The 26,037-nt window shown below is 41.5% G+C and overlaps 1 protein-coding gene across 1 annotated transcript in view; it reads right to left on the bottom strand.

Annotated features, from left to right (window-relative positions):
* THSD7B (thrombospondin type 1 domain containing 7B) overlaps positions 1–26,037 on the bottom strand; it is a 535,716-nt gene that overhangs the window by 202,878 nt on the left and 306,801 nt on the right. Inside the window, exon 5 of the mRNA XM_080399624.1 lies at positions 8,925–9,717. Coding sequence (XP_080255750.1) covers positions 8,925–9,717 — 793 coding nt within the window. The remainder of the gene's footprint in view (positions 1–8,924; positions 9,718–26,037) is intronic.

Genomic DNA, 26,037 nt, shown 5'->3' with positions numbered 1-26,037 from the left:
AGAGCTGTCACCTGTTGATGTTTGGTATCAAGATACAAAGGCCCAGAATAAAATTTTCAGGTGTTTCAAAGTTACAATAGTTTGTCACAATAGAAAAGTAAGGCAAACGTAGGAAATGCTTCTGGGAGAAGACAAACCTCCAGACTAAGGCCACCATTCTTCCTTGCTCTTCCACTTCTGTCTCAGCCAGTGGATGGCTCTCCTGCCCTGCGCCCACTGGGAGGGACTCTGCAGGGCACAGCTGCTGCTGCTCCATCTCACCCCAGCTGGAGAGCAACCAAAGAGTCACTACATCTCCCAAAATGGGAGAAAAAAACTTTTCTCGTCTCTCAAAAATCTTAGATGCCTGAGGTAACAGAGCATGAAAGGACACACCAAAAGAGGACTGAGGTACATCCGAGCAGAGACATCAGTGGAGCACCACGAAGGATGGGATGGGGCAAAAAGAGATGAAAGCCAGACAAAAAGAGGAGTCACCAGGAGCCAAGGAACCAAGATTTTCTGGGTTCTGCCTAGTGTTATACAGGTGATGCAGACTGGCCTCCAAAATTAAGACCATACATGAACTCCATGTGAACTCTCTCTAAATGTGTCTTCTCCAGCCTCCAGTTGCTCACGGTCAGGCTTTTGCCAACTGTAAGGAGCAAACAGAGGTACACTGCAAAGGTGTGAAATCCAGAGCTGCTGCCAGGGAACCAGCCATTACCTCACTTTACAGCACAGTTTCACTAACCTGACTTTCTCTAAAGAAAACAGACTGGGGCAATCACCTCAGGATTGCAGGGCGGTCTCATAGGGGGATAGGGGGAGCAGAGAAGATAAAGAACGTTCACTTGCTTCTCCTCCAGCCTAGAAATTGGCCCTGTTTTCACAAAGGTCAATAGGAATGATCCCACTGAACCACATCAAGTTTGACCAGACCCTCAACTACCAGCAAAATACAGCATTTAGTGGCTTAACGTCACACTTCAAACTAACAAAAATTAAATACATTTTTTAAAAAAAAAACAGTGTTACAACTTTTTGTCTCTGTTCCCTCACTCAGAATAACACATTAATCTCACAGGTGCTGTGAGGATGAATTTACTGAGGTTTATTTTAACAACTGCATACAGCAGAAAAAGCCTGTGATACAGCACCCTCAAAGTAAAATTATTCTGGCTTACAACTCAAAATGTCTCGTTCCTCCATTACATGTCAAATGCAACTGATTGCAAAGCTGTCTAGTACACAATGTCAATACTACTGAACCAAGGACTGAGAAGTAATAATCATTATATCTGTACTTATTAACCCAGGGAATTTGAGTCTTGTTTGGAATACTAGGTTAGGTGGAGCCACATGAATGGTAATTTTATTTCCTTTTTTGCACTTTTTCAACAGTTACCAGATGAGCCACCTGTACCACAACATTAACAAGAAACAAGAATTCCTGATTTTGAGGAGATAAAACAGTAGTACTTACAAATCACTCTCAAAACTGACGGTACTAGAAAACTAGAGGTTATCTGAGAACACAGCATAGAGGGTAACTGATCTCACATTTTAAAGAGTGATCAAAATTTCGTATTCAGATACCACTATGAAAACCCAAATCATGCTGGATCTTTACTGAAATACCAAACAAAACGAAGCCTTTAAAAATCTGCTTGGAAGCCTTTAAAAATCTGCTTGGAGGTCGTCTTTAATACTATAATATCACTAGCCCCCATTCTTAGCGAGACAATGCCTACAATGCCTCTCCTAATGGCTTCAAACCTGGGCGGCCACTCTGCCCAGCAATCATCCTTGCTATTTGCAAAAGCCTTTGAAGTATGCATAGACTGAATAGCTGCTTCTTTCCCTGAAAATCCCTTCACTGCTCCTACTAGAAGAGGCTAAAGAGATAACTTTGTTGACCTTAAGGTGAACAAGATGTGGAGCTGGCAATTTCCATCCTTCTGCTTGAGTAGGTTTTTGAGAGAGAATTACATGCAACTGCCTAACAGAAAGCGAATCTAATTAACTTGTACCTACTCATTCAGAGCCTCAAAGTCAAATTAATTGTGACACCAAGCAACACAAAGACAAATGTAAAAACACGCTTTTGCATGAAATTCAGACAGAGTCTTTCATGTCACAGATGTATTTAGGACAATCTAATGCAGATAAAGCCCAGACGTGCGAGACACTTGCTGATCTGAGCCTGCACACCAGACGTGTATTTGCACTGCTGTGGTTGCATCCAAACTGGCAGGGAGGAGGAGGTCTTAGGGACAGGGATACTATGTAAGCCCTGTTTATAAATCAACTTTCCACATATTAATGTATCAGGTTAAATTTACTTCTTGGGAGTCAATCTGGTAAGTACACATAGTTATACATATAGCTACATAGATCTGTGATATAGCAGGGTACTTACATGATTTATGCTTTTTTCTATGCTACATGCTTGAATTGACACTAAAACTAGAGGAATTGTTTCACAACCTAAGTTAGCTTGCCTGCAGCGTAAGATAGATCTGTTAGTTGGCAGGCAGCAGCAGCACACCACCTAACATGCTCAAGTGTAAGAGCCCTCTTACCCTCTCGTGTACTGAAGGGCAATAAACCACATACCAACACAAAAAAACCCCCACTAAACCAAAGAAAACATACTCATGCCTGTTTCACACTCAGTCCTGGAGCTACAAGCAGAAAAGCAAGAGGAGGAGGAGGAGAAGTGGTCCCATGGTCTCATGTACCACTCCTACTGCGCAGCTCCACATCCCCCGTGACTGTGTAACTGCAGGCTGCTGCCCACATTGCAACACGGCTCTGCTCCTCCAGCTCCAGCCACGCTGTCCTCATGAGATACAGTGATTGTGCAGCCCCAAGCTGAACCACATCATCTTTCCATTCTGGACAAAAAGTTAACTCACCAAAAAATTAGTAAATTTTCCAATGGTTCAGTGCATCTGTGTGATGTGCCTTACAGTCACACAGCTCCCACATCCACCACAGGGAAATGAGTGGGAACACATCTATCAGCAGGAAAAAGAAGCAGTGTCCTTTTAAAAACTGTCCAGGAGCAGTGCATGATTACATCAGGTTGGGCACAGCACAGAAATTATCCCTGGTTTCCTTTCCCAACCATATCAATGCATACAGAATTAAAGCTGAATGCGTTTCCTTACATTAGAGGATGAGACAGGTGGTTATTGTTGAACCTTTCATACTGGAAAGATAATCTCTGAAACAATTTGACACACTAAGAAGCTATCACCATGCCCACGCTGCTGGTACAGGAGGCAGCACCAGAAGGACAGGGTACCGCTCCAGCAGCCAGCCTCGCCCCCAGCAGCTCAGGGAAGGCTGCCAGCAAGGGTCAAGCCCGACACAGGAATGCATGCTCAAATCCACCTGCTGCAGAGCAAGAAAATCCTGAAGTGAGCTAAACTACACTGATAACAACACATTTCCATTTCTTCCCTTTTTCTAACATCATCTCCTATTCCATAATCAATGACACAACCTTACCAGCCGCTGGAATACACACTACCTGCCTCTTGCACTTGGCTAATACTAGGGTCTAATAATGGACACAGTCTTGCCACATTCCTAACAGCACAATACCTTTTTTCCCCCTTAGGAAACCATCAATCAATGTTAGCAGGCATACTTTCAAAATGTATTTTAGGGTCCTCAAGAGCTGCCAGAGCTGTTTTGGATACTGACGATACCATATATTCAATCTGTACAGCAAAGGCTTCTTTGGCAGGAGGAACACCAGTCCCTCCTGCACCAGGGTGGTAAGGGAGACGAGGAATATCTGCCCATTATACAATGACCAAAAGGAAGGGAAAGGGAGCTGGGATTCCTGTAAGCCAAACACACACAGGGCTTTGGTGTCTAAGATGTCTAAGTTTTGGTGTCTCCAAAACTTAATGCACCAGATCCTGTTTCAATTAAAAATAAATGCCGACCTACACTTGCGCTACCCTAGGCTGCCACCAAAATCTTAGGGCTAAAGAAGCAGCTGGCTTTCAGCACAATTTGAAAACAGAAAGAAAAAAAAATATTATTGGGCACTACTTCTAAAATGTTACTTACTGAAATGAAAAAAATGGTTACTGTTCCTTTGTTTCATGTGCCTTCAATAAAAGCAAAGGAAATAAACAAAACTTTTTAAGAGCAGACTAGAAAATAAAATCTCTTTTTTATCTGATAGCTCAGGGATTTGTTTTCAATCCTGAGCACCAAGGCTTCATTCCTACATCTGCTGGGAGGAATGTGAACATACATCTCCTCGCCCAGATCACAACCATAGCCACCAAAACACATGCTACAGCGCAGCATTCCCGCCTCCGGACTGCAACGTTTTGTATTCATCCAGAGAACAGAAGAACATCAACACTATAAACTGCAAATATTTTTTTCCTAAAAATGTACAATAGCACAGTGGTTAAGCACAATCCACTAGGAAATGGATAATGGAAATTCAAATTACAGAGGCAAACAAAAGGGCTGAATGCTGCTCTACCTCAGCCTTGACAGACTGTTTTCCCTTGACTGAGTTTGACCTGAATTTTCACTTACGAAGGCAAAGTAAACAGAAACCCAAATCTAACTCTATTCTATCATTGTTGTCATCTTACAAGTAGGATGAAGAGTTTAAGAAATATGTACCCAAGACTCCTAATCCAAATAGTAGCAATAAGAAAACCCTAAAAATGTTTGCTCCTGACTTTAACTTCTCAGCGTGTTTAGTGAGCACATTAGGTTAGAAAATAAGGTTTAAGTTATTCAGGATTTCAGTGGCTAGTTATGGGCATTCATTTAATTAAACTACAGTTCTATGTTTAACCTTATTAAAAAAAAAAAAAGGCAAGTGCCTTTGTCTCACTATTCAGTAGATCTTTGCAACTGTGACAAGACAGAAAATGAAAAAGAGCAGAAGTTCTAGCACATTCATTTCTTGCAACTTTTCCAGAGAATTTTCTTCTAATGGATAGAAGTGCTTATGTTTAAGTTTGTAACTGGATATGAGATTTAACGCAAAACTAATACTTTTTTCTGAAATGGAATGAAATCTGAATTTTATCTGAACAGTATAAAAGAAAAAATCTAGCTTGTTAAAAGTCTTTAAAAGATTCAAATCAGATCCATAAAATCATTCTATTTTGATGTTATTGCTTTTATTTTCACAAATATAAAGTTTCTGCACCAAAATTGTTTCTGAGCAGAAATGAACCTGCCTCAAGGTCTATTGATGTTCTGCTGTCCAATTGTCTTCATTTCAAGTGCTTCCAAAAAGGTCTGTCCCTCCCTTTCCACTCCCTTTCTCCCTTTTCCTTCCATTTGGACAGATGTAGAACCTCCAAACTGAAAAAATATTTCCTCAAAAACATTTTCCAGCTCTTTCCCTGATACGGCACACCCAACCTTCCACACACTTGCGCTCCTCCCCAAGTAATTCCCATTTACAGTTTTCACCTTTAAAATTGGTAAGCTTTTTTTCTTTACATCTTCAAGGATGGTACAGACACACAGATCTTCGTAGGCACAATTATTTAAATTAAAAATTATATAAATTTTATCTGATAAAAAATCAGATAAAAAAAAAAATCCTTATAATGCAAAGGATTCTTCAGGTCCTACCTGAGGGCTTACTGTAAAGCCACAAGACCCTTTTTGCAGGGTTCAATGGCCTCGCTTCAGCATCAGTGAAAAACTGGAAGGATCAGGCACGTTCCCTGCCACTGTGACCAGTTTCAGAAAAGAAAGGACACCCCACCTGCCATTCCCATCAACCGCCAACTTGTTAGACAAGCAGCCAAAATGACGAGGGGACTGGAGCATCCCCCGGCTGGGGAAAGGCTGAGGGAGCTGGGTCCTTCGGCCCGGAGCAGAGGAGGCTGAGAGGGGATCTCATCGATGGCTGCAAACCCCTTAAGGGCGGCCGTCCAGGGGACGGGGCCAGGCTCTTTCCAGGGGTGCCCAGCGACAGGACAAGGGGCGACGGGCACAAACTGCAACACAGCAACTTCCCCCTGCACAGGAGGAAAAACGTCCTTACCTGGAGTGTGCCGGAGCCCTGGCACAGGCTGCCCAGGGAGCCTGCGGGGTCTCCTTCTCCGGAGACATTGCAGACCCGCCTGGACGTGACCCTGTGCAGCCTGCTCCAGGGAACCTGCTCCGGCCGGGGGAAGGGCTGGCTGACCTCCAGAGGCCCTGCCAACCCCCACCTTCTGTGATTCTGTGAGCACCCTGCCAGTAATCCAGCATTTGTAAGAAGTGAACATGTTCCATCTTTTAGTCTTGAAAAACCAGCTCACACTCAACTCCACCGACATCCACTTTTTGTCCAGGGGCTGTTCTCTCACGCCGAGGAGCACACCCAGGTGCCCTCTCCAGTGCGCTCGCTGCTGGGTGCCAGCCTCGCCGGCTGCTCCACAGCCCTGAGGTTAGACACCAGTAAATTAAATAACCCTGATAACAGATTAGGCATCTTTTCCATTGCATTATAAATTAGGGGGCAAGATGTGCATATGGCTCCTCTCCTCACGCAGCCTTCAACCCGTCAGGGTGGTTAGTTGCCTGCTCCCATTATCCACCGCTTTCCTGCAAGAGTCGGGCAGACGTGGTGGAGGCAAAGCCCTGGCAGACCAGCAGCTCACAGCCAGCAATTAAAGCACATCTCAGGATGTTCCCCTGTCTCCCCTCAGTTTTCCAGAAATTTAATTAGTATCTCTCATTGGTACTTACTCAACGGTGTTAGTCAAAATAGGAAACCTTGGCCAGGGAAAGGGAAAAGCAGAAATAAGGCACTTCTTCCCAGTTTTACAGCAGACGCTTGGCTGCCTGCCAATCCCCACTACAGGGTTATGCAAATGCATTTACTCTTCTTTATCAGTAGCCAAAGTATCATCGCTCTTGTAAAGCGACTTCTGCAAGATAGGGTCCGTTCTTCAGAAGAATGGCAGCAAATACGCTGCACAGCAAAACTAGGAGGACATTACCAGGGGATGCTTGAAGGGAGTCATTATCAGGGGTATTCAATATCAGTGACACTCCGGCCCTGCAATTAAATACAGACTGGGTTTGAGGCTTGGATTTCAGGTCCAAGAGGAGAAAGGAAAAGTGTGTGACACTCTGGACAACATAACATGACATGACCTTCTGTCCTCTATACAATCAATGGGGTTTCCTCTTGTATTTGGAGGAAGAGTAAGGGATGGGTCAAGCTCAGCTCTCTACAGTAAATCTGAGACAGAGCCTCAGCAGAAAAAGTCTGCCAGGAGGCACCCATTGGAGCTGTACACTCCCAAAAAGGGGGCTAGATCAGCAAAAAACCAAACAAACCAGAAAGGAGCAAGGAAGAAGACAGCGTGATCAGGGGCAGAGTCACTAAAGCTAAAGCTACCAGGACGCTCTGCGCTGTCATCCAGAAATTCCATGTATAACTCAGACAGTAGCACAACAAAGAGCAAACATGTCTAGAAACTGTCTTCCATTCCCTGTTCTTACAGCAAATGCAGGAGTGAGTGAGAGGGCAAAGCGAGTGACATTTTAACAAAATCAGGATCCCCTTCGCAGAGCCTCTGATAAGGAATGAGATACAAGAGGCAGAAGAATAGCTAACAAGCGTTAGCAGACATAAACCTGCTGCTGGTTGCACGGCAGCATAAATCACAAGTGACTCCATTAACGTCAAGCAGCTACATGAGCATAAAATCTGTATATTTAGAATCAGCATATATTTTGAGAGAAGTAATAAAGTCAAGATGTTAGAAACTGTTGGAGCAATTCACAAAGTTTGACTTTTTCCAACCCATAAAAGAATTCTGTACTTTGCTATAGGTGTAATAGGAGGGGGTAAGAAAAAGGCAAGAATGTATATTTTCACCTCGATATGTGTGCAAAACCACTGCAGACATTAACAGAGATAGAGAATTGGATGTAAAATAACCCTTTGTCTCCTCCATTTGAGTTTGTGCAGGTGCCAGGAGCTACAGATGACTGAGAAACAGATTGACTTCTGCAAAAATTCAGAAGCAGGATGAAAACCAGAACACGAGAAGTTCTCCAGAAAACTTGACTTTCTCAGAACTCAATCAGTTTCTCAGTCATCTATAGCTGCTGGCACCTGCTCAAATGCAACCAGAAGTCAAATGGCAGAGCTTAGATAGCTTGAATTTACATGTGAGAAACCGAAAGAATGAATCTTTCCATTCTTTGCTGCACATTACTGTAACCCTTCACGTTTGAATTACACCAAAGCAACCCACATAGACTAAGAAAACCTGTCAGATAAAACACGTGAGGACAGCAACCAACCACCACCACCAAGGACAGTCATGCAAGTCACCAATCTTGTATTGGCACCTAAGAGTTACACCCAGACTGGAAGGCTCCTCAATAAGCAGGATGATAATCACAGATTTTACTCACTGGTCCACCTTTCCGAGAAATACCTCCTAGTAAACTCACAAGGCCAAACTTTTCACACTTATTTTATCCATTGTTGATTTTTAAGAATGAAGGTGTTTAAGCTGGTGCAATTTTAGCCTTTTCTGCCAAATATATGCAGTACACGACTGAGAACGGAATCTCCCTCTCCCACAGCCAGGGCCCAGCAACAGTACAAAGTGATGGATATTTCCATTTCCTTGATGTTTCCTCAAAACAACAAAAAAAGCCAGAAGAGAATTATTAAAAAATATAAACCGAATTAAACAGCCACAAATCGTAGAAGAATGCAAAATATTCAGCATATGCTAGCTTTACAAGAAGGGAATTAAATCAAAAAAAAAAAAAAAAAAAAGAGACCATAAAGAAAACATACAGAAATTTGCATTTAAAACTCAAGAAGGGGAGCACATTTGCTGTTGTGCTGTCACACAGAGCAAGGACTCCATCAAACAAATCCACGGGGGATGAAATAAAAGACAAAGCATCCTTACCTCAGCGCTGCGGTTTTTCCATCGCTCCTTACACACCTGACCTGCCTGGTTTGGTACCCGATCTCCACCTGCCCGGCTCGCTGCTGGGGTTTATAGCCTTGAAGTCCAGACGTGCTTTGCTCTCCAGAATCCCAACCCAAATCCGGCATAGTCTGCCCCGCCAGGTTGACTTCTTTGGGATAGGGCAGCCGGCATTCACCCCAAGACCCCACTCGGAGGCTGTAGGCGTGCTCCTCCTCCCCAGGACAGGTGGGAGTGCCACAGGCTCTGGCTTCGGTCAGGTTCGGGCACGGGGCACCCCCGTAGAGCGGAGGAGCGATGACCGCCCGAGTCCGGTGCTGCAAGCGCCTAGTGCAGCCCGTGCCGCACTCAGACCAGCCGGAGAACTCGGACACGACGCAGTCCCGCGGGCAGGGCACCAGGCAGGCTTGCTCAGCGGCTGGCTGCGGCGTGAAATGTTCACATATTTCGTTGGCGACAACAGTTCTGTTCAGCTTCTGGAGGCAGCGGACAGTGCGGCGCTGCAGCCCGTGCTGTGCGGTGACACAAGCCCCACTTCCCACCTCACCGCCAGCAAAGGAGGCCAGCCCACACCTGTCCCATCCCGAAACCTCCCACTCGAACAGCTCCAGGTGCCAGTCGCAGACTTTAAAGCACCTCTTCTGGCTTTCGGGTTTGCCCTTCTGGTCGCAGTTCGCGTGGTACGTCGTCCAGCCCTCCGCGTGGGTGCACCAGACGGCCCGACTCCGCACGGCCCCTGAGCCACAGTCGCCTACACACCGGCCCCAGTGACCTGCAAAAGAGGGGGTGTTGAGAAATGCCACGAATCTGTCCCGCTGCTCAGTAGCATCCAAACCATACCCTGCCATGTATTCAGAAGAAAAGAACCACCAGCTGGTCCCTAAAATTGGTTAAATGCTCCCCAAAGGCTGCAAATCATTTCTCCTCCCAGTGTAGTCACATTATTAGGTCACCCAGAGAAACTGGTGGGGCAGGGGAAAAAAAAATGCCCCGTGACTTCTCACATTAAAGGCAGGCCAGGCAGTAAAACACATTTTCTGCAGCAGTAAAATGCATCCCAAAGCCTGAGGAAATATGAATATTTAATTTCACTTGTACAAATGAATACAAAAATGGTCATAAAGAAACAATAATCTAATAGGGAAAGAAAGACAAGTTAGATAAGAAGAAAACAGTCTTAACAGAGCAATTAGTCAACGGAATAAATGCACTGGGAAGCAACTGAACCATCATCCAGTGATAAAACGGTGAGGGTAAATATTATGAAAATAAGAGCATACTCGTAATAGCAGTTTGAAATGGAGGAAGTGACTTGTAACGACAGTGTATGTAGTGCAGGATAGGTCCCACCGGTGCTGCTCAGTGAGCACAGCCCCGATAGCAGAAAAGGCACCTCACGTGTGTCGACTTCTGAATTACCCTGGGACATACATCGAGCAAGTCGTTTCCATTTGCAGCACATGGCACTGTAAGACGTGGTAAAGCTAGCCCATTTGGGAAGAGAAATTAAAGCCAAATTAAACCCAGAGACATATTTTTTCATTCTGGAGCACATGAACGTACATATGTAATCACATGAATCTTATTTGAGGATTTACAAGTGAACGCAATCAGACAAGGCTAAACAGAAAGATTTTTCTGTAACAATATTACTTGACAAATATCCACCAAGTCAAAAAAATAATCTGAGGGCGATAATGTACAAAATTGCTTGCGAACTGAAGAAAGGTAGAGAAAAGCACTCCACCAATTTTTAACATATTAAAGCGAGTTTGCTGATCATGTCTCAAGAGGGTCTCATCCTGTTCATCAGTTTAAAAACTTGCCACTACCTCGTAATAGAGCCATTTTGCTCAGTACAAACACAGCATATGTATTCCTTCCTTGAAAATATACAGCAGCTACCCTGTCTTTTGTATTTTTTCAAGGCAGAAAATGAACTTGCAATAGGTTGATTTATATTAAGAAATGCTACTCCAGTCAAGTTTTTTAAAATTGATTTTAAAACTACCAGAATCAGTTACATGCTTACACAACAAAACCAAACACACACATAAACCCCCAAAACAATTCATAATGGCTGCAATTATAATACCAGGTGTTTCATTCAGCTGGTGGCAGGTTTGCTGGTAATCCTATTGTTCTTTCTTCAGGAATAGAGAGGAATTAATCCTCCAGAGCCAGGGGCCTGACGTCGCGGAATAGAAAAAATAAAAATAAATAAAGGAATAGAGATTCCTGTTTGTTTTTCATTGTTGATAAAGGAGGACAAGTAAATAGGAATTGGGTATAGCCCAGCTTCTCCTCCCACACATCCTGAACTCTTGCCACGTCCCTTCCACGGACGCTTCTCCTCCCTGGCCCTCCAGGTCAGGGCTGCAACCCCACCAGCAGGCTGGCACCTTCTCCCGTGGCGGACAGGCAGGGGTCAAGAGGGGTTTCACAGTCATCAGGGTTCAGAGATGACTCCAGCTTCTGTTGAATCCTTCAGGCTATGCAAAAAATCTTGGTCCCTTTTATGCCTCTGCTTCACACCAAATGGTATCAGGCCAAGGTAAGAACTTGGCCACGACACGTTAACTCGAATGGGAAAAGGCAGCATCAAACTGTACCGTGCTCTACAAGCTGTACTACATTCACAACAGGCTTTTGACAGAATCCGCCATCCTTAAAACCCAATATTCCAAAACATCAATCTTAAAATATGGTTTTGAAATTCAGGTACGTGAAGTGGTCCATTGACAATTTAAATATTCATCCTTGATACTGCACCTTTATATCTAAAAGAATATTTTTATACAAATGCCAACAAGCATGAAAATCAGACATTGGATTACATAGATACTGTCACCTTCCTAAAAATCATAGTAAAAATTCAAACCTCAAGTGCTAGGTGGCTTTTTATTAACGGAGGAGAGTAACTACCACAAAGACTAAGCATCACAATGTGATTGTATCATAAGCTAATTTCAGCATTTATTGCTCTGATGCAGTTCAGCAAAGGCAGTTTAATTTTTTGAGATGTGGAATTTCAGTACAGGAAAAGTTTGGTTTTCACCAGTTTGTTCTTAAAGCAAAAATTCAAGAGTAATATTGTTTCACTCCAGCACTGAGCATAACAGTGTTTTACCCATCCATAGGACCATGAAACACATTACACCAATTAAGGACTTCCCAATAATGCTTTTAGGATAGCAAATAGCACTAAAAATAGCATTAAAACTCACCATGGAGTAATACAAAGTAGTTGTAGCAGAGGACTCGCCAAATTACACTCACCAAATCTACCACTGCTTTTTTACTATTGCACAAAACTCATCTTGTTAGTACTTTTTATACATTTCTGGGTGTTGCTCATGAACTATGCCAAGTAATAGCTACAGATTTACTAATCCTTTATGTTACCAGGATAGAAAGAGACACAGCAGAAACCAGAAGTGGCCATTATTTAATGTCAGGTGTGAATTTAGAATGAAAAATTACCAAAAAAAAAAGTAAGCTAGGACTCGTACATAAGTAATTACACTATTGTTAGACACATCATAATTTGCAATTATTCTCTGGCAAACATGCTAAAAACATAGCCTGCTGTTGGCATACCAAAAAAAAAAAAAAAAAAGCATGAAAAATAAGGTTAAAAATCAGATGTAAACCCCATTACACTACAGATTTTTTTCACTTCATGATGATCTCTTCAGGACGCAGCAGTAAACTTACCCACAATGTTTCACTGCTTAGTTAAATATCCTGTTCGGTGGCTTACACGAGGAGAAGGATGTAAATACTTCCTAGTCAATAGTCTGCTTTGTAATTAGAATTTAATTAATTATTTTTAGACGAGTCATGCTAAATTTACACTTTCCTTAAAATAAATCCGAGTCAGTTAAGAGAAACATCTCAGCACAAGGTGAATGCTTAACTACATTTTATTAAAAGCCCACTGGAATTTAAGCATCAAAAGCCTGAACTTCAGAAAGATGCTTTACAAGATGCTCCCAGTCTAGAACGAGAGGCCACTGGTAACGAACGCAGAAGACTGAATAAAATGTAATATATTTCACAGTGATCTCTCTACAGAAAGTAAAAAAGATGAAGATAAAGGATAGATATTGTCCATCTCCTAACCATCGTCACTTGATCAGGTACTGGGGAAATGTTTGATTTCAACACAGCAGGACACAGGTGGGAGAAGGAGACGACTGTGGACATACGTTGAAACGGGGAAGCTCCCAGACAGATGGAAGGGGAAACCTCATCATGATGAGGGTATTGGAAGAGGCTTCCCCAAGGGACAGAAGAATCTCATCCTTGAAAGTTTTCAAGACCTCACTGAACAAAGCCCTGTGCAACCTGGTGTGAACTCAGTGCTGAACCTGCTCCGAGCAGCGGGTTCAACCAGATGACCTTCCATGGTCCCTTCTCTGGGTTACTCTATGAAGGAACATCTAATAAAGCAAGGTTTTGTTTGCTAGGATATCAAAACCAGCTTTTTGCTTAAAGATACCACTGAGATCTCCATGCAACATGCAACAGGACAAACGAATCCATTAGTCAACCAAACCAGAGAAAATCAATCAAATCACTATTTCCAAAAATGAGAAGTCAGGTAAAACTTGCTTGACTTGTACAAAAATCATAAGGGATAGTGGTATGTCTTTGTTTATGGAAAACTGTAAACAAAGACATCCTACTGTCTCTTTATAAGAGATCTATAACACTACAAGTAATAATGGCATGAAAGGGACTAATAAATCAAGACAATCTAATAAATAAAAACTACACATTGTTGAGTTTGCCATCTTTCATCGGCCAGAAAGAGTACCATGTTATCACCCCATACAGCTTCTCTCATCCCGTTAAAAGCACGCAATAACACAGCCATTGTAGTTTATTTGGTGTCATGTGCACCCGTTTGCTTTTCCTGCCTGCAAGACATACCTACAACTGTGCAATAATTATGTCTGACAGGATACAGTGACATCTGCTCTTGGACACACAGGTCACACAAGCATAAGGCAAGCAAGTTATTCAGACAATAATTACATATTACCGACAAAATGCAACACCACTAAACATCAAACCTAAAACAGGAATCCCAGTAAGAGCTGCTTAATAAGTGTGTTATTGCTTAATAAGGATTGCTGCAATAATTATGCTCTGTTTAATGTGACATTTAGCTTAATTGCAACCATTTCACCATCTGAGAATTCATTCAACAATAAGCATCTTCCACAATTAGTCTGTCCCTGTAGCTATGTACTAATTTGCAAACTTAGGACAAGATCAGCAATCAGTTAAATAGAGTATTGTGTTAGTAATTTATATCAAACAGGTAATAGATATGCTCCAAGTCATATCCGATACACAAAACAGTGCAGGAACACTGAAAAAATTAACGTACAATCACTGGAATAGTCCTCCTATTTTCTACACTCTTTTATTTTGTCTTTCAGTTTAAGTATCAAATTTAGGAGCAACTGTTCTGGACCTTAACAATTTGTTTTTAAACAGAATCTCCTAATTCTTAGAAAAAAGATCCCCAAATGTCATAAAACAGACATATAACTTCACTAATGCCTTGCTGTCTACCAGACGTCATTGTAACTCCAGAAGATCACCGCAATGTCCACTTTAATTTAATACTTCTGCTTGAAATGTCATATAACCACTCCGGGTGTCATTCCAGCACCCTTCCATCAGAGTGTGCTTATAGGAAATGGAAAGCTCCAACTCACTCTGCGATTTCTGAGGACAGAGAAAAACTGACTCAGACAACACGAGCTTTATTCCTAACAGTATTACAACCAATTAAACTTAACTATTAGTAACAGCAGCAAAAAATTAGTCGATTCAATTAGTTATTTTAGGAGAAGTTTTTAGGAGATTTACATAGTTTTTATGTAATTTTATGAGAATTGTCAATTTTTTTAATGAGGCTTGGACATGTATTTCTTTATTATGAGAATACAAACAACCACACATTTTCTCAACGTTATTTGTTTTTTCTTGCACAATGCAAAGACATTCAATATTATGCCAAGAGAAGTATTTCTAATGATTCGGACAACAATCTTACTATGGTGATGAAATTTGTACCATTTGCAAGCCATGCTCTCTCCATGTCAGTGTACTCAGTTCAGTCACATCTTTTCTTGCAAGACTAAGACTAAAATCTTAAGGACCTGCTCCATCCAGACTCTAGGATACCAGATCTGATAGATTTAGGTGGTTTACATTACAAAGTAATATTAGTATGTTACAGTTCATGTAATGCCCACTCCCCTGCTTTCAGGAAGAGCCCTCCTGTACGCTTGCCCTGCATCTACTGCCACGTCTCAGCCAAAACACAGCTTTTCTTCCCTGCCCATACTTCACTGTCTCAGTTCTTTTGCCATTTATTATTAACAGCAATTCAGTAAAACACTTTCTACCATAATCCATTTGAAAGATGCTATACAAAATAAAAGACTATTGTACGATTTGCAATGTGTCATACAGGGCATATAAAATTCCTCTGATTCCTGGGATTAATTTTAAATACCTGCAGCACTTTTTTAAGCTTTCACGATCTACACAAATGAGTAATTCAGCAGCTTAGTTATTCATCTTATTTTAGATCTGAATAAAGGTGAAGTTTAGTGACTTATAGCCATGCAGCAGTTTGTTCCAATTTTACATTTCAGGTTTTTCCCTTATTATCCACATGTGGTAACAGTCGAGACATACTCCAGCAAGAAAGGCATTTTGCAGCAAAATGTAATGAACACTGCTGTTTATGAAAAGTCAGTGATTTACTAACCCCTCGGCACCTGAAGGCAGGACTTCTCAATATTAAGCACTAATGTAAACTACATTAGCCGAGCTACTCAATCATGTGCCCACACCCCAGACATGGCCCAGGGAAGAAAATTCTTTTCTTTCAACTCTCAGTTAAAAATTAAAAATAAAAAAGGTGCCAACCAATACATTCCAAAACATTTCTGTAATACTCATCTGACACATTTTGAGGGTTCATGAGAACAGATTTCTTGCCTTGCTAACAGCTGACATTAGGAGATGAGGCCATGATGCATATAAATTCATGTATACTATAAAAACAAGAAGTTTAAATAGATGTTAGCAGCAGATTACAACTATGAGTAGTTTACTGCATATGAGATTAAAAACATCTCGCTATTGGATTATAGATAGTTATAATCAAACCCTGACCTTTTTAAAATTCCAGACATCTAGGTAACCAATTCCTTTTAAAATGTAACAGCCTTTATAAGGTGTTTGTAAATGCAGCCTTAATAGAAAAAACTGCTGATAAACATTTCTTCAGTCACTCCACCTAGACTTTGGGGCTTGTATTCCCCGATGGGAACTGCTATTTCCATGTGAAAAACACCCAGAATCGATACAACCCCGGCTGCGCTGCATCTCCTGGAACACACGCTGCCTGGTGCAGCAGGGGGGAACCAGGGGAATGAATACACGGGCGCTGCTGGACAACCCAACAACACCTTCTGATCCCCAGCCTCCTCTCTCATTACACTGAAATCATCTCTCCAGCCCATAGGAAGGCTCAGATCCCTTCAAGCACAATGAAGCATGAAGTCAAGGAGGTCTATCCTGATATTTGCAGGGAAGCAGAAGGGAGCTTGGTGTTTTTGTGATCGTGCTTGTATCTGCGTTGTGTACCTGCCTGTAGGAGCTGGGCGTTCAGAAGGCACTCCAGCTCTACAGAGGTCCTTACGTTACTGGTTCAACACCAGCACGCATTGCACAAGGCTTTTCCTGCTCTTCCATACATTGGCGTCCCCTCACCGCCCTTCACCGAGGCACTTCTCCAGCAGGCAAAGCCCAGGTTCCACTGCAGGCCCACCTCCCTGTCGACAGCCTACCAACACGTGGGATCGCTCCAGAAGCGACCCAGCCAGCTCTGGAAGGGACCGCCTCATCCACATCTCCGCAACCAAAGCCTTGCCAAACGACGGACGGAGCAACACGAGCAGTCTCCCAAAGAAACCCCACCAGGAAACGCACAGGCTGACACAGGGCCTCGGTGGGACAGCTGGGGGAAGCACTGGCAGCACTTCCAACGTCTGCTTGGTATTCCAGCTCCAGGAGACAAGGAGAATTCTTACATTAGTTCTGCAATAATTTGTTACCTGGCCAACACCAGGCACTGCCACCCCTTCTTGTGACAACTGCGGTTTCTAATTTTCTTACTCTTTCATGAAGCTTAAATTATGTTCACTGAAATAGCAGCAACATTCTGTTTTTCAAAACTTTTAAAAAAATCTGTTTTTTTCCACCAAAAAAAATTGTTTTCCTGAAAAGGCTGTGACACAACACAGCCATCTGCACACCTGCACAACTATATGAAGTATCAGAACTTACTTCACACACACATAAAATCACGAAAATGCACGCACCCCTCTCCAGACATCATTTGAAGGGAGAAGTACATTTTTTCTGCTCAGCTGCATGCTATTCCCAACTTACATATTTTAGAACCCCCTACAGCACAGAAGCCAGCATAGCTTTGCAGATGCTGCAACAATCAATACACCACGTTAAAGGCACTGAAATCCAGATTTGCACACCAAGGGACTACCAAGTCTGACTGGGGTTAAACGGCGGAATTGCACCCCTCAGCCTCCCGCAGAGCTGATGTGTACAGACCTGCCCATGTACAATGATGTCTACTGAAAAGGCAGATGAGAGAATAAAATAAAACGAATATATATATAGAGAGAGAGAAAGACACCACGTACTTATACAGAAATACCTTCTCAACCGTGTGGGCCAGACAGTCATTATCCTTAATAAGCATTATAGAAGAACGATACAATGGGCAGGATTTCCCATGGTGCCCAAACGGCTACTAATGAGTATTTCTGCACAGACTGAGAAAACCAATGATAACAATTCCCTAGCAACAGACAGCATAATTAATTTATGTGAAAAGTACTATTTTAAAATATGTACACAATCGGTTTATAAAAAACTTGACAAAGGTTATTGTAGAACTCTACAAACTGCTTTTACTGGGCATTTTCTCTTTCCTTTTTTATTTATTTATTTATTATAACGTCCATACATAGTAATCCACTTTTAATTATAATTCTATTTCCATTTACACTAGACATTCTTGTTAAATGCTCCAAATTCTAGAGAAAAAGTATTTTGGAAAAGCACAATGCTCTGTAATACTTTGGAAATCGCTGTGCAGGAACAAACAATACGAGCAGCTATGCCAAAGTTTGGAATGATGAGTCTTCTCCAGCAGTAAATCAATCTGCTGTCTCGCAGACGCGGTGAGCACAGGCTGCTGACAGGAGGAACGGCTGAGCATTGAGCAGCTCTAATCAGTCTAAGAGGGCCAAAGAGCTTAAGTTCCCAGACAGTGTAAATCAGGATGAAGGGCTTGAAGATGCAAGTGGCTTTCACTTCAGGCAAGAATGACAGGCGTACAGCAAATTAAAAAAAAAAACAAAAAACAACAACAAAAAAAAACCAACCACAAACCAAACAACACAACAAACAAAAGAAAAACCCTGAACAAAAAAAAAATTAAAAAAACATAACTAACTAAATCAAATTCACAAAAATTCAATTTGGGTGGGGAGGTGGCAGGGTGATTAATGTAAAAGGCAGGTAATGGCAAAGATATTAATTTTCAAGTTGAAGTAATATCACATCACATCATAAATTCAGCTTCTTGATTGCAAGGTCCAGAAGCACAGAATGACTAAAATACTTGAGTTTGCACTTAGAGAACATAACATTACCTTGTTCAGACTCACAGGTGTTAAGAATAGAAAAATCTTGAGAATCTTGTGACAAGCATTACAAAATACAAGTAAGCATAGCATACCCAGATAAGGTATATGAAGGAAGAAAAATCTCCATCCCATCTGGAGGCAGATTTTGCCAGGCATCGTTCCAAATAACTACACATGCAGGTGAGTGAAAGCAAAATATTGTCGGATTAAGATCTGTGCATCAGGCCAGACAGAGATCCAGGGATCTTATGGGGAAGTTGTATTATCCCATGACGCTGCTGAACAAAATTTCTTTTATTTAAAAATAGCGTGTTAGGCAGGACAAGGCATTCAGGGGCACCCTGTCCAGAGAAACAGCCCCTGTGCTGCAGTGCTTCTCTGGAAACCTACCCCCCAAATGAGAGCAACAAAACCTGGAACTGGGGCAATAAAGCATTACAACATGCAGAGTAACATTCTACTCATTTTATTTTTAATTTAAAGGTGTTTTTTTTCCTTTTGCAGCTGAGTTAGATTGCTTAGAGCAAAAGGCAGTAACACTCCAAGTATAAGCAGAGTACTGCAGCCCTGGCCAGAAATCTGTGTCAGTACATTAACATGAGCCCTGCAGCGGGCAGAGCACTAACCCACCGTCCCAGGGGGGAAACAAGCACATTTAGGGAAAGGGGCAGGGGTTGGGGTTGGGTTTTGGATTTTTTCTTTTCTTATTTTCAGAACACTGACAATAGAACGTCAGTTACAAGAATTCAAAGATGGAAGTGTTCAACCATCCAATCGCACCCTACCTAAAATTACGCCGAGGTCAGCCTTACAACACTGGCAGATCTTTCACTACCCTTTTAGCAGGCGTTTTGCTCACGTTATAGTGGTTACGTATTTCTGAAGAGTCTTCAGCTATCACTGAAATCTCAACAGCTGTGCACCTTTACATACATTTTCACAAGCTTCAGCACAAGTGGTAAAACCACATCCTTCAAGATGCTTAAACAGCTGAGAGCACATATCCTGAGGACCACTTTGCTAGCATAGACCCATGTGTCTTGAAAACCACTGAGATGTGGCAGGGTACGGGGAGCATTCAGGTAGTCCGCTGGGGCTGTTTGCTGAGCAGAAATGAACAATTCTGAACTTGGAAATCAGGTCACTGTTGCCATAAAAGCTAGCGCACTATGATTTTTTTGAAGTAAAAGAAAGGTAACATGGAAAAGTATCAGTTACAGATGCACATATGCTGTACGCATATTTCACATCCAAACAAGCATCTGCTTTTACAGTGTTAGCCCACACTTTGCAATGGAAGATTTTTAAAAGCAAACGTTCTTTATACATAAGCGATCATTTAACAAGGCCTTAGAAAACGCAGCCCTTAACAGATTTAATTAACAGGTTAATGATGTGCATAGCATGCATGCTCTCAAAAGCAAAGATTTTCACATTAAGCTTCTTTCTGTTTCACAGAAGCAGCTTTCTGTAGAGTATCTGTGCTAATGTAATTACACATCTGGTACTTCTGCTGCTTTCAATTGCAGAGATATTTATAAACAGTGCTACTAATTTACACAAGAGCACCTAGCTGTTCTAATGTTTTACACTACAAAAAGATATTTGCATGAAAATCCAACTGGCAAGAGTTGTCTTTTGTAGCCCTGAGTGGTTCTAGTGAATATATAAAATGATCATTTAGCCTGCAATAAATCTAAAACGCTATTGTCATGACTGCTAAGCATGCCTCAAATTCACCTTTATATGAAGAGGTCAAGTACAAATTTTTAGACAGTTCTAAGTTAAACATCAGCACTGGTAATCCTCTGTTCCACTGTGTCACCCACATGGCAAAACTCATGTTTTAAAATATCATTTCTTGGTGAAGTTCATTCATCATCCTCACTGTAACTGGGAAATGATTGAAAACCAGGCCAGCATAATGGAAATCCCACATTATCTCTACCAGTATTGTCAAGAAAATGCAGTGGTTATTAATTTAAATATGCTTCAAAGAATGATCACAACTTCAAACACGAAGCCATTCCTGCCTCAAGCTGCTTTCAGTTCAGTTTAGGTCACATTTAGGTTCATCACGATAAGACCTGAAATCCCCCAACTTACTAAATATTGACAGAAGATGCTGCTGCCCTAAGTATTTAATCAAAGGATGGGATGAGCCCCAAGTCCTGATGGGGCATTACGGCAAGGAGACACTATCAAAGTAACCTTTCAGCACCTGCGTGCTCAAGCTCAGGGATGCCTGCATGGGAAAAGAGATAAGCCAAGACAAACAGCCCTTTTTGCTTCATATTTTAAGGCACAACTGATTAAGAAAAATCAGAAATTACTCCATAAAAGGAAAAAAAGAGTATATGCGTGAATGTGAAAAACCTTCCTGTCAAAAATATATATACACAGACTCATACATATATACGCTATGAGATATATATATCCAAATTATCCCATTTTGCTCACATTTTTGAACCAATCAATGTTTTCATGCTCAGTCTGTAACCAATGCAACTGAAGTGTATGTAAAATGTCATGATTGCCATATCATGGGTTCTGAAAGAGTAGAGCCAGCTCCTAATTCTCCCCAGAGGAGATGCTTCCAGTGTCTTGGAGGTTGTGATGCAGGCTGTGGATACTTTTGAAGATTAAATGATAACAGGCAATGGACAAAACACTGAAATCTGCTCATCTATTTACTCCAATACCCTGACAGTATTCTGGACAGTTAGAAGGAGGAGTGATTTTTGGGGGCAGGGCAATAAAAACACTTAGCTAATACTCCTGAAGTACAGATTTCAAAGGGCTTTTAGTTTTGCTGCTTTTATAGGAGTCAGCTGTTTCCACATGAATCAGCTCATTAGCATGTCCCAGCTGGTTCATTAACCAGCACGCTGAGATTCAGTATCACCATAAGAAAACAATAAACTGCTACCGAAACAGATTCCTGGAGAAACGGAGTGGGCTAACCTGGCCTCTTCCACAAGGAAATCCACCTCCCCCAGCAGGTTTAAGGAATTACAAAGGTCACAGCCAAACTGGCATATCCATCCATGAACTACAGCGTTAATAAATCTGTCTACGCCCTCAGCTGATGGGCAACACTCAGCTGTAGATAAATCAGGCTGGTAGCTCTGTGAAAGAAGAAAATTGTTTCTTCCTCTAAGGATACTGAAGTAACTGCACTTAATTGAGTTTTAATTCCACTGGGCATTCTTTAATTCAGTCAAGCCAGTTGGAAATAGTCTTCTATTAGAAATGCCTATTCCTTTTTCATGACTCCCGTAATAAACATTATTCAGAATATTCTTTAATAAATAAAGCCAATTTGAGTTGAGATCCTTTTAACAGTAAGCCATGTATTTTACATATACAAATAGAAATGCTGGTTGAATGGAAAAAATCAATGAAGAAAAGGGCCTAAGAAAATGTAATCCATATTAATTACATATTAAAAACACTTACAGTCTGTCCTATCTGAAATTTAGAAATTCAAGATATCCTTCATCTTTGAAAACTGACCTTAAATGACTCAAATTCCCAGATGCTGAAGAAAGATTTTTAGTTTACATCAAATCTTGACGTTAGTGCACATATAGAAATCAGGTTCCAAAAAGTAAACAGAATGCACATATGTGACTAATAATGTGCATAATATTCAGGTGTTTTTAAAACAAAAAACCCTGACATTTCTTCAAAGAACATTTACCATTCTCAGGATGTGTTTTTAAAAGAAGCCTGTCTAACGCTAAAACTGGTATGCTGAATTTTAATTGTTTCTATTTATTTATTTATTCCCTGACGAATAAAGGAGTGGAAAATACCTCCTGGACCTCTGAGTTTAGTCACTAAGAAGGTAATATAGGCAGGTTTGTCATAGATTCTTCTTCTTTCAGGCCTCAAACAGCTCAGACCAGTTAGGTTTACTGTCCCATCCCATCTTCCCATTCTCCCAGGTATTCTAACTTAAACCAATAAAACTATTTTGACAGGCAAACTAAGCAAATAAATACTTCCCTACATTAATTTTGACATATGCAAATGCACACTATTAGTAACTACGCAGCCAACATTTCCATTTGTTGTTATTTATCTGGTTACAATAGTTGCTGCCCTGATAGTGACAGCCTTACTTATATCTACGTGCAATTTGTTTCCCCCAGACTCAGAAAGAAGCCTCCCACCATGCATCCAGACAGCCTCGCATCAAACTCTGCAATAAAGCAAGAGAATAAAATAGCATACGTACTCCTAAACTAAGTTTCTGCAACAGCATCATTTTCAGGACTTTTGTTCTGGATCACCTTTCCCTGTATCTTCTTTGCCCTTCAGGACAGCTTCCCACAGGATCCTAGTTCCCTGAACAAGTTGAAGTCCATGCTCCCAAGATCATGGAAGAATCTTTAATCCGCTACTTTCCTTCTTCCCTTCCCTCAGGATCTTAAACTCCACTATCGTGTGGACTGACTCCACTCCCTGTGGCCAAGGTTACTGACTACCACATTCCTGATCGGTTCCTCTGTACCTCTGAATCATCCATCTAGTAGATCACCACCCTCATCCAGCATTTGAATACAAAGGACGTAGGGTGGAGGAGGAGGAGAAGCAGGGAATGACACAGGATGGGGTGCAGGCTAGCACCAGACGGACACCCCATCGCTACTACTCACTCATTAGTGGCCAGTTAGAGAAATGTACACCTGGAGCTGGACAAAACTGGCTAGGGGAGTACAAAAAAAAAAAAAAAAAACCCAAACAAAACCAAAAAAAAACCCAAACAAAAAAACCAACAACCAAAAATCAAAAAACCCACCCCAAAACAAAACAAAAAAAAACCCCAAACCAAAAACATGGTAACATGAAGGAAGGAAAAGGTGCAAAACTGTTAGGAAATTAATGCGACCCCACGGGTATCCTACAGCAAAGAAGAAGAAGAAACAAACAATATGAACATATTCCTCCTGGGAAAAGACTCCCAGTGCTGACACACCACCACCGCCAGGATGAAACCACCAACCTCAGGACACAGAGGAGCAAGGTGAGAGTAACACCAGGAAAGGTGTACGAGCTGAGAACAGTGTGCATGAGAACTTTACCTGCATTACTCTCTTTTTCTGTAACAATTAGAACGGACTAAGAATGATTAGACTGTTAGGATTTTAGTTACCCTAACAATAATTAATTGTCTATACTTATCTATAAGGCGTGCTTCCTCCTTCCCCAAGAACAAAGAGAGAAAAATTTACCTTAAGACACACTTCGATTTCTGTGAGAGATGGACCCTCTTTCTCAGTTCATACCAATCTGCGGATTTTCATTCCGGCAGCCCCAAGCCCTATCACTACTGCAATTAAACAAGACGGAGAATCACGTCCTCCCAAACCAGAGCCAGCAGAGCACTCTGCCACAATACTGGTAAAAACACGAGTGCCTGCTGTAATGCAACACGTTCAAATAGCTTGGGACTAATCAGCTCCAGACATTTGTGTAAGTACAAATGAAGATGTTTTGCATCAGCCCTCTCAGAAAGATTCCTCACATTTATTAGGTGCTGCAGTGCCTTGGAAAAACAAGTTCACTACGGCTCTCTGCCTGCAATGTTCAAAATCTCGGGTACTGCAACCGACCTTAATCTATTCAAATAATTCATTTCATTTCACATGCAGTTCCTGAAGAACACTGTGCATGACAAAGATACTTATAATAGAATCTGATTTATATTTTTTTTAAAATACCAACTAATCAGAGCATTTTATAAACTCTTCCTCAGATTAAGGCTCTACTAAAGCCCTTCTCAAGTTTCACACGTGAATAAACCCATCCATAACAACAAGGCTGGAGGGGTTTTCACATTCATAATTTATGGGCAAATATATTTTCCCCATCGAAACTTCAGCGAGGCTCAGAAATACCTTTTTATGGCCACCTTAAAAAAACTCCTAAAACATGCAATTATAATGATACTGCTTAGATAAGCTACATTCAAATATTAATTCAGCGTCAAGAATATACATAAATGGCACACAGCAGTAACACCACCATATCTCATCTGACCCACGAGGATTACAGCATTCAACAGCTGGACCATTAAGAGCAAGTCACTGGGTGCCAATCACATTGATAAAAGACGGGGGATTTTCCTGATCACAATGCACATCCTTTGCCCTGGAAGGAAGAAGAACAGCTGCTGCTTCCTATAAAACCCTTCGTATTTCCTCTCTTCAGGGAATTCAAGCTCTAGATAAATGAATTGGTTGGGCAGGCACAAGAATTTATTAATTTCTTCCTGTCTGCTTTTAAGTACGTGTTTGCTAGTTCAAGGAGAAAACCACGTCTACAAGAAGACCAAATACCTTCCCCTACTACATGCACGTTCTGCACTCAGGGGCTTATGAGTGTCAGGACCTGCAGTCACTTGACAGAAGTACCCACGGCATCGTCTTCCCAAGGAGAAGACAGAGGGCCAAACTCTGGTCTCAGTTATGCCAGCATCAATTCAAGGGGAGCCAACCAAGTCCACATTCCTCCTCTGTTCCTCATTTATCTCTGGTTTGTTGGAGGGTTTTTTGCTAAGTTTCATTGATGAACGTCAGTCTGCCAACAAACATTTTAAGCGCTGTCTTCGAATTTCCAAATGGATATCAGGCTGTTAAATAATTTCTTTTCAGATGTCACAGGAAAGAACTCAGTATCGACTCCGACTTGCTTCCAACTGATACCTAATCCATATAACAATAACAATGTAAATTACCACTAAGGAGTGGTTAGCCGTTGTGGTCAGATCACATGGCAGGCAGGCAAGCTCCACCAAGTAGTAAACAGTGAGGGAGAATGGTAAATGTGCTGATTATGTAAATGTAACTGTTTGAAGTCAGAGATGCAGGCCTGTATTTCACTGATAAAATGCGTAAAATAGAAAGAAACACTGCGTAAGCAATTAAATTTAACTTCTTAATCAATAAAATGGAAACTGGGACCTAAATCCACTTTATAGGATTTAGGAATCAAAGTCTTCCTGCAACTCAAAGACAGCTGTGATGCCCGCTTAACTAGAGGGGAATGACAAAAATGTCACATTCTATCTTGATGCCACACACAAGAGAGTCATCTATCATTAGATTAAGTTAATTTGGTGGTAATGATGCTCCTGATCTTTAGTTCTGGTTGGCATTCTTTGTAAATAAAGCTGTGCTTCCAACAGTTTTGATGGCAGCATCTCACAAGAATTTGACGGATGAGCCCACCTGTCCTTGTTAACGCTCTGGATTTGCTTTTTGTAGGTCCAGTATTTCTCCAAGGATTCCAGAAATAGGAAGCATATCGTG

The sequence above is a fragment of the Falco punctatus genome, assembly GCF_963210335.1.
Source record: "Falco punctatus genome assembly, chromosome: 8".
In the NCBI taxonomy this organism is placed as follows: domain Eukaryota; kingdom Metazoa; phylum Chordata; class Aves; order Falconiformes; family Falconidae; genus Falco; species Falco punctatus.
This window is presented reverse-complemented; position numbering and strand designations above follow the sequence as displayed.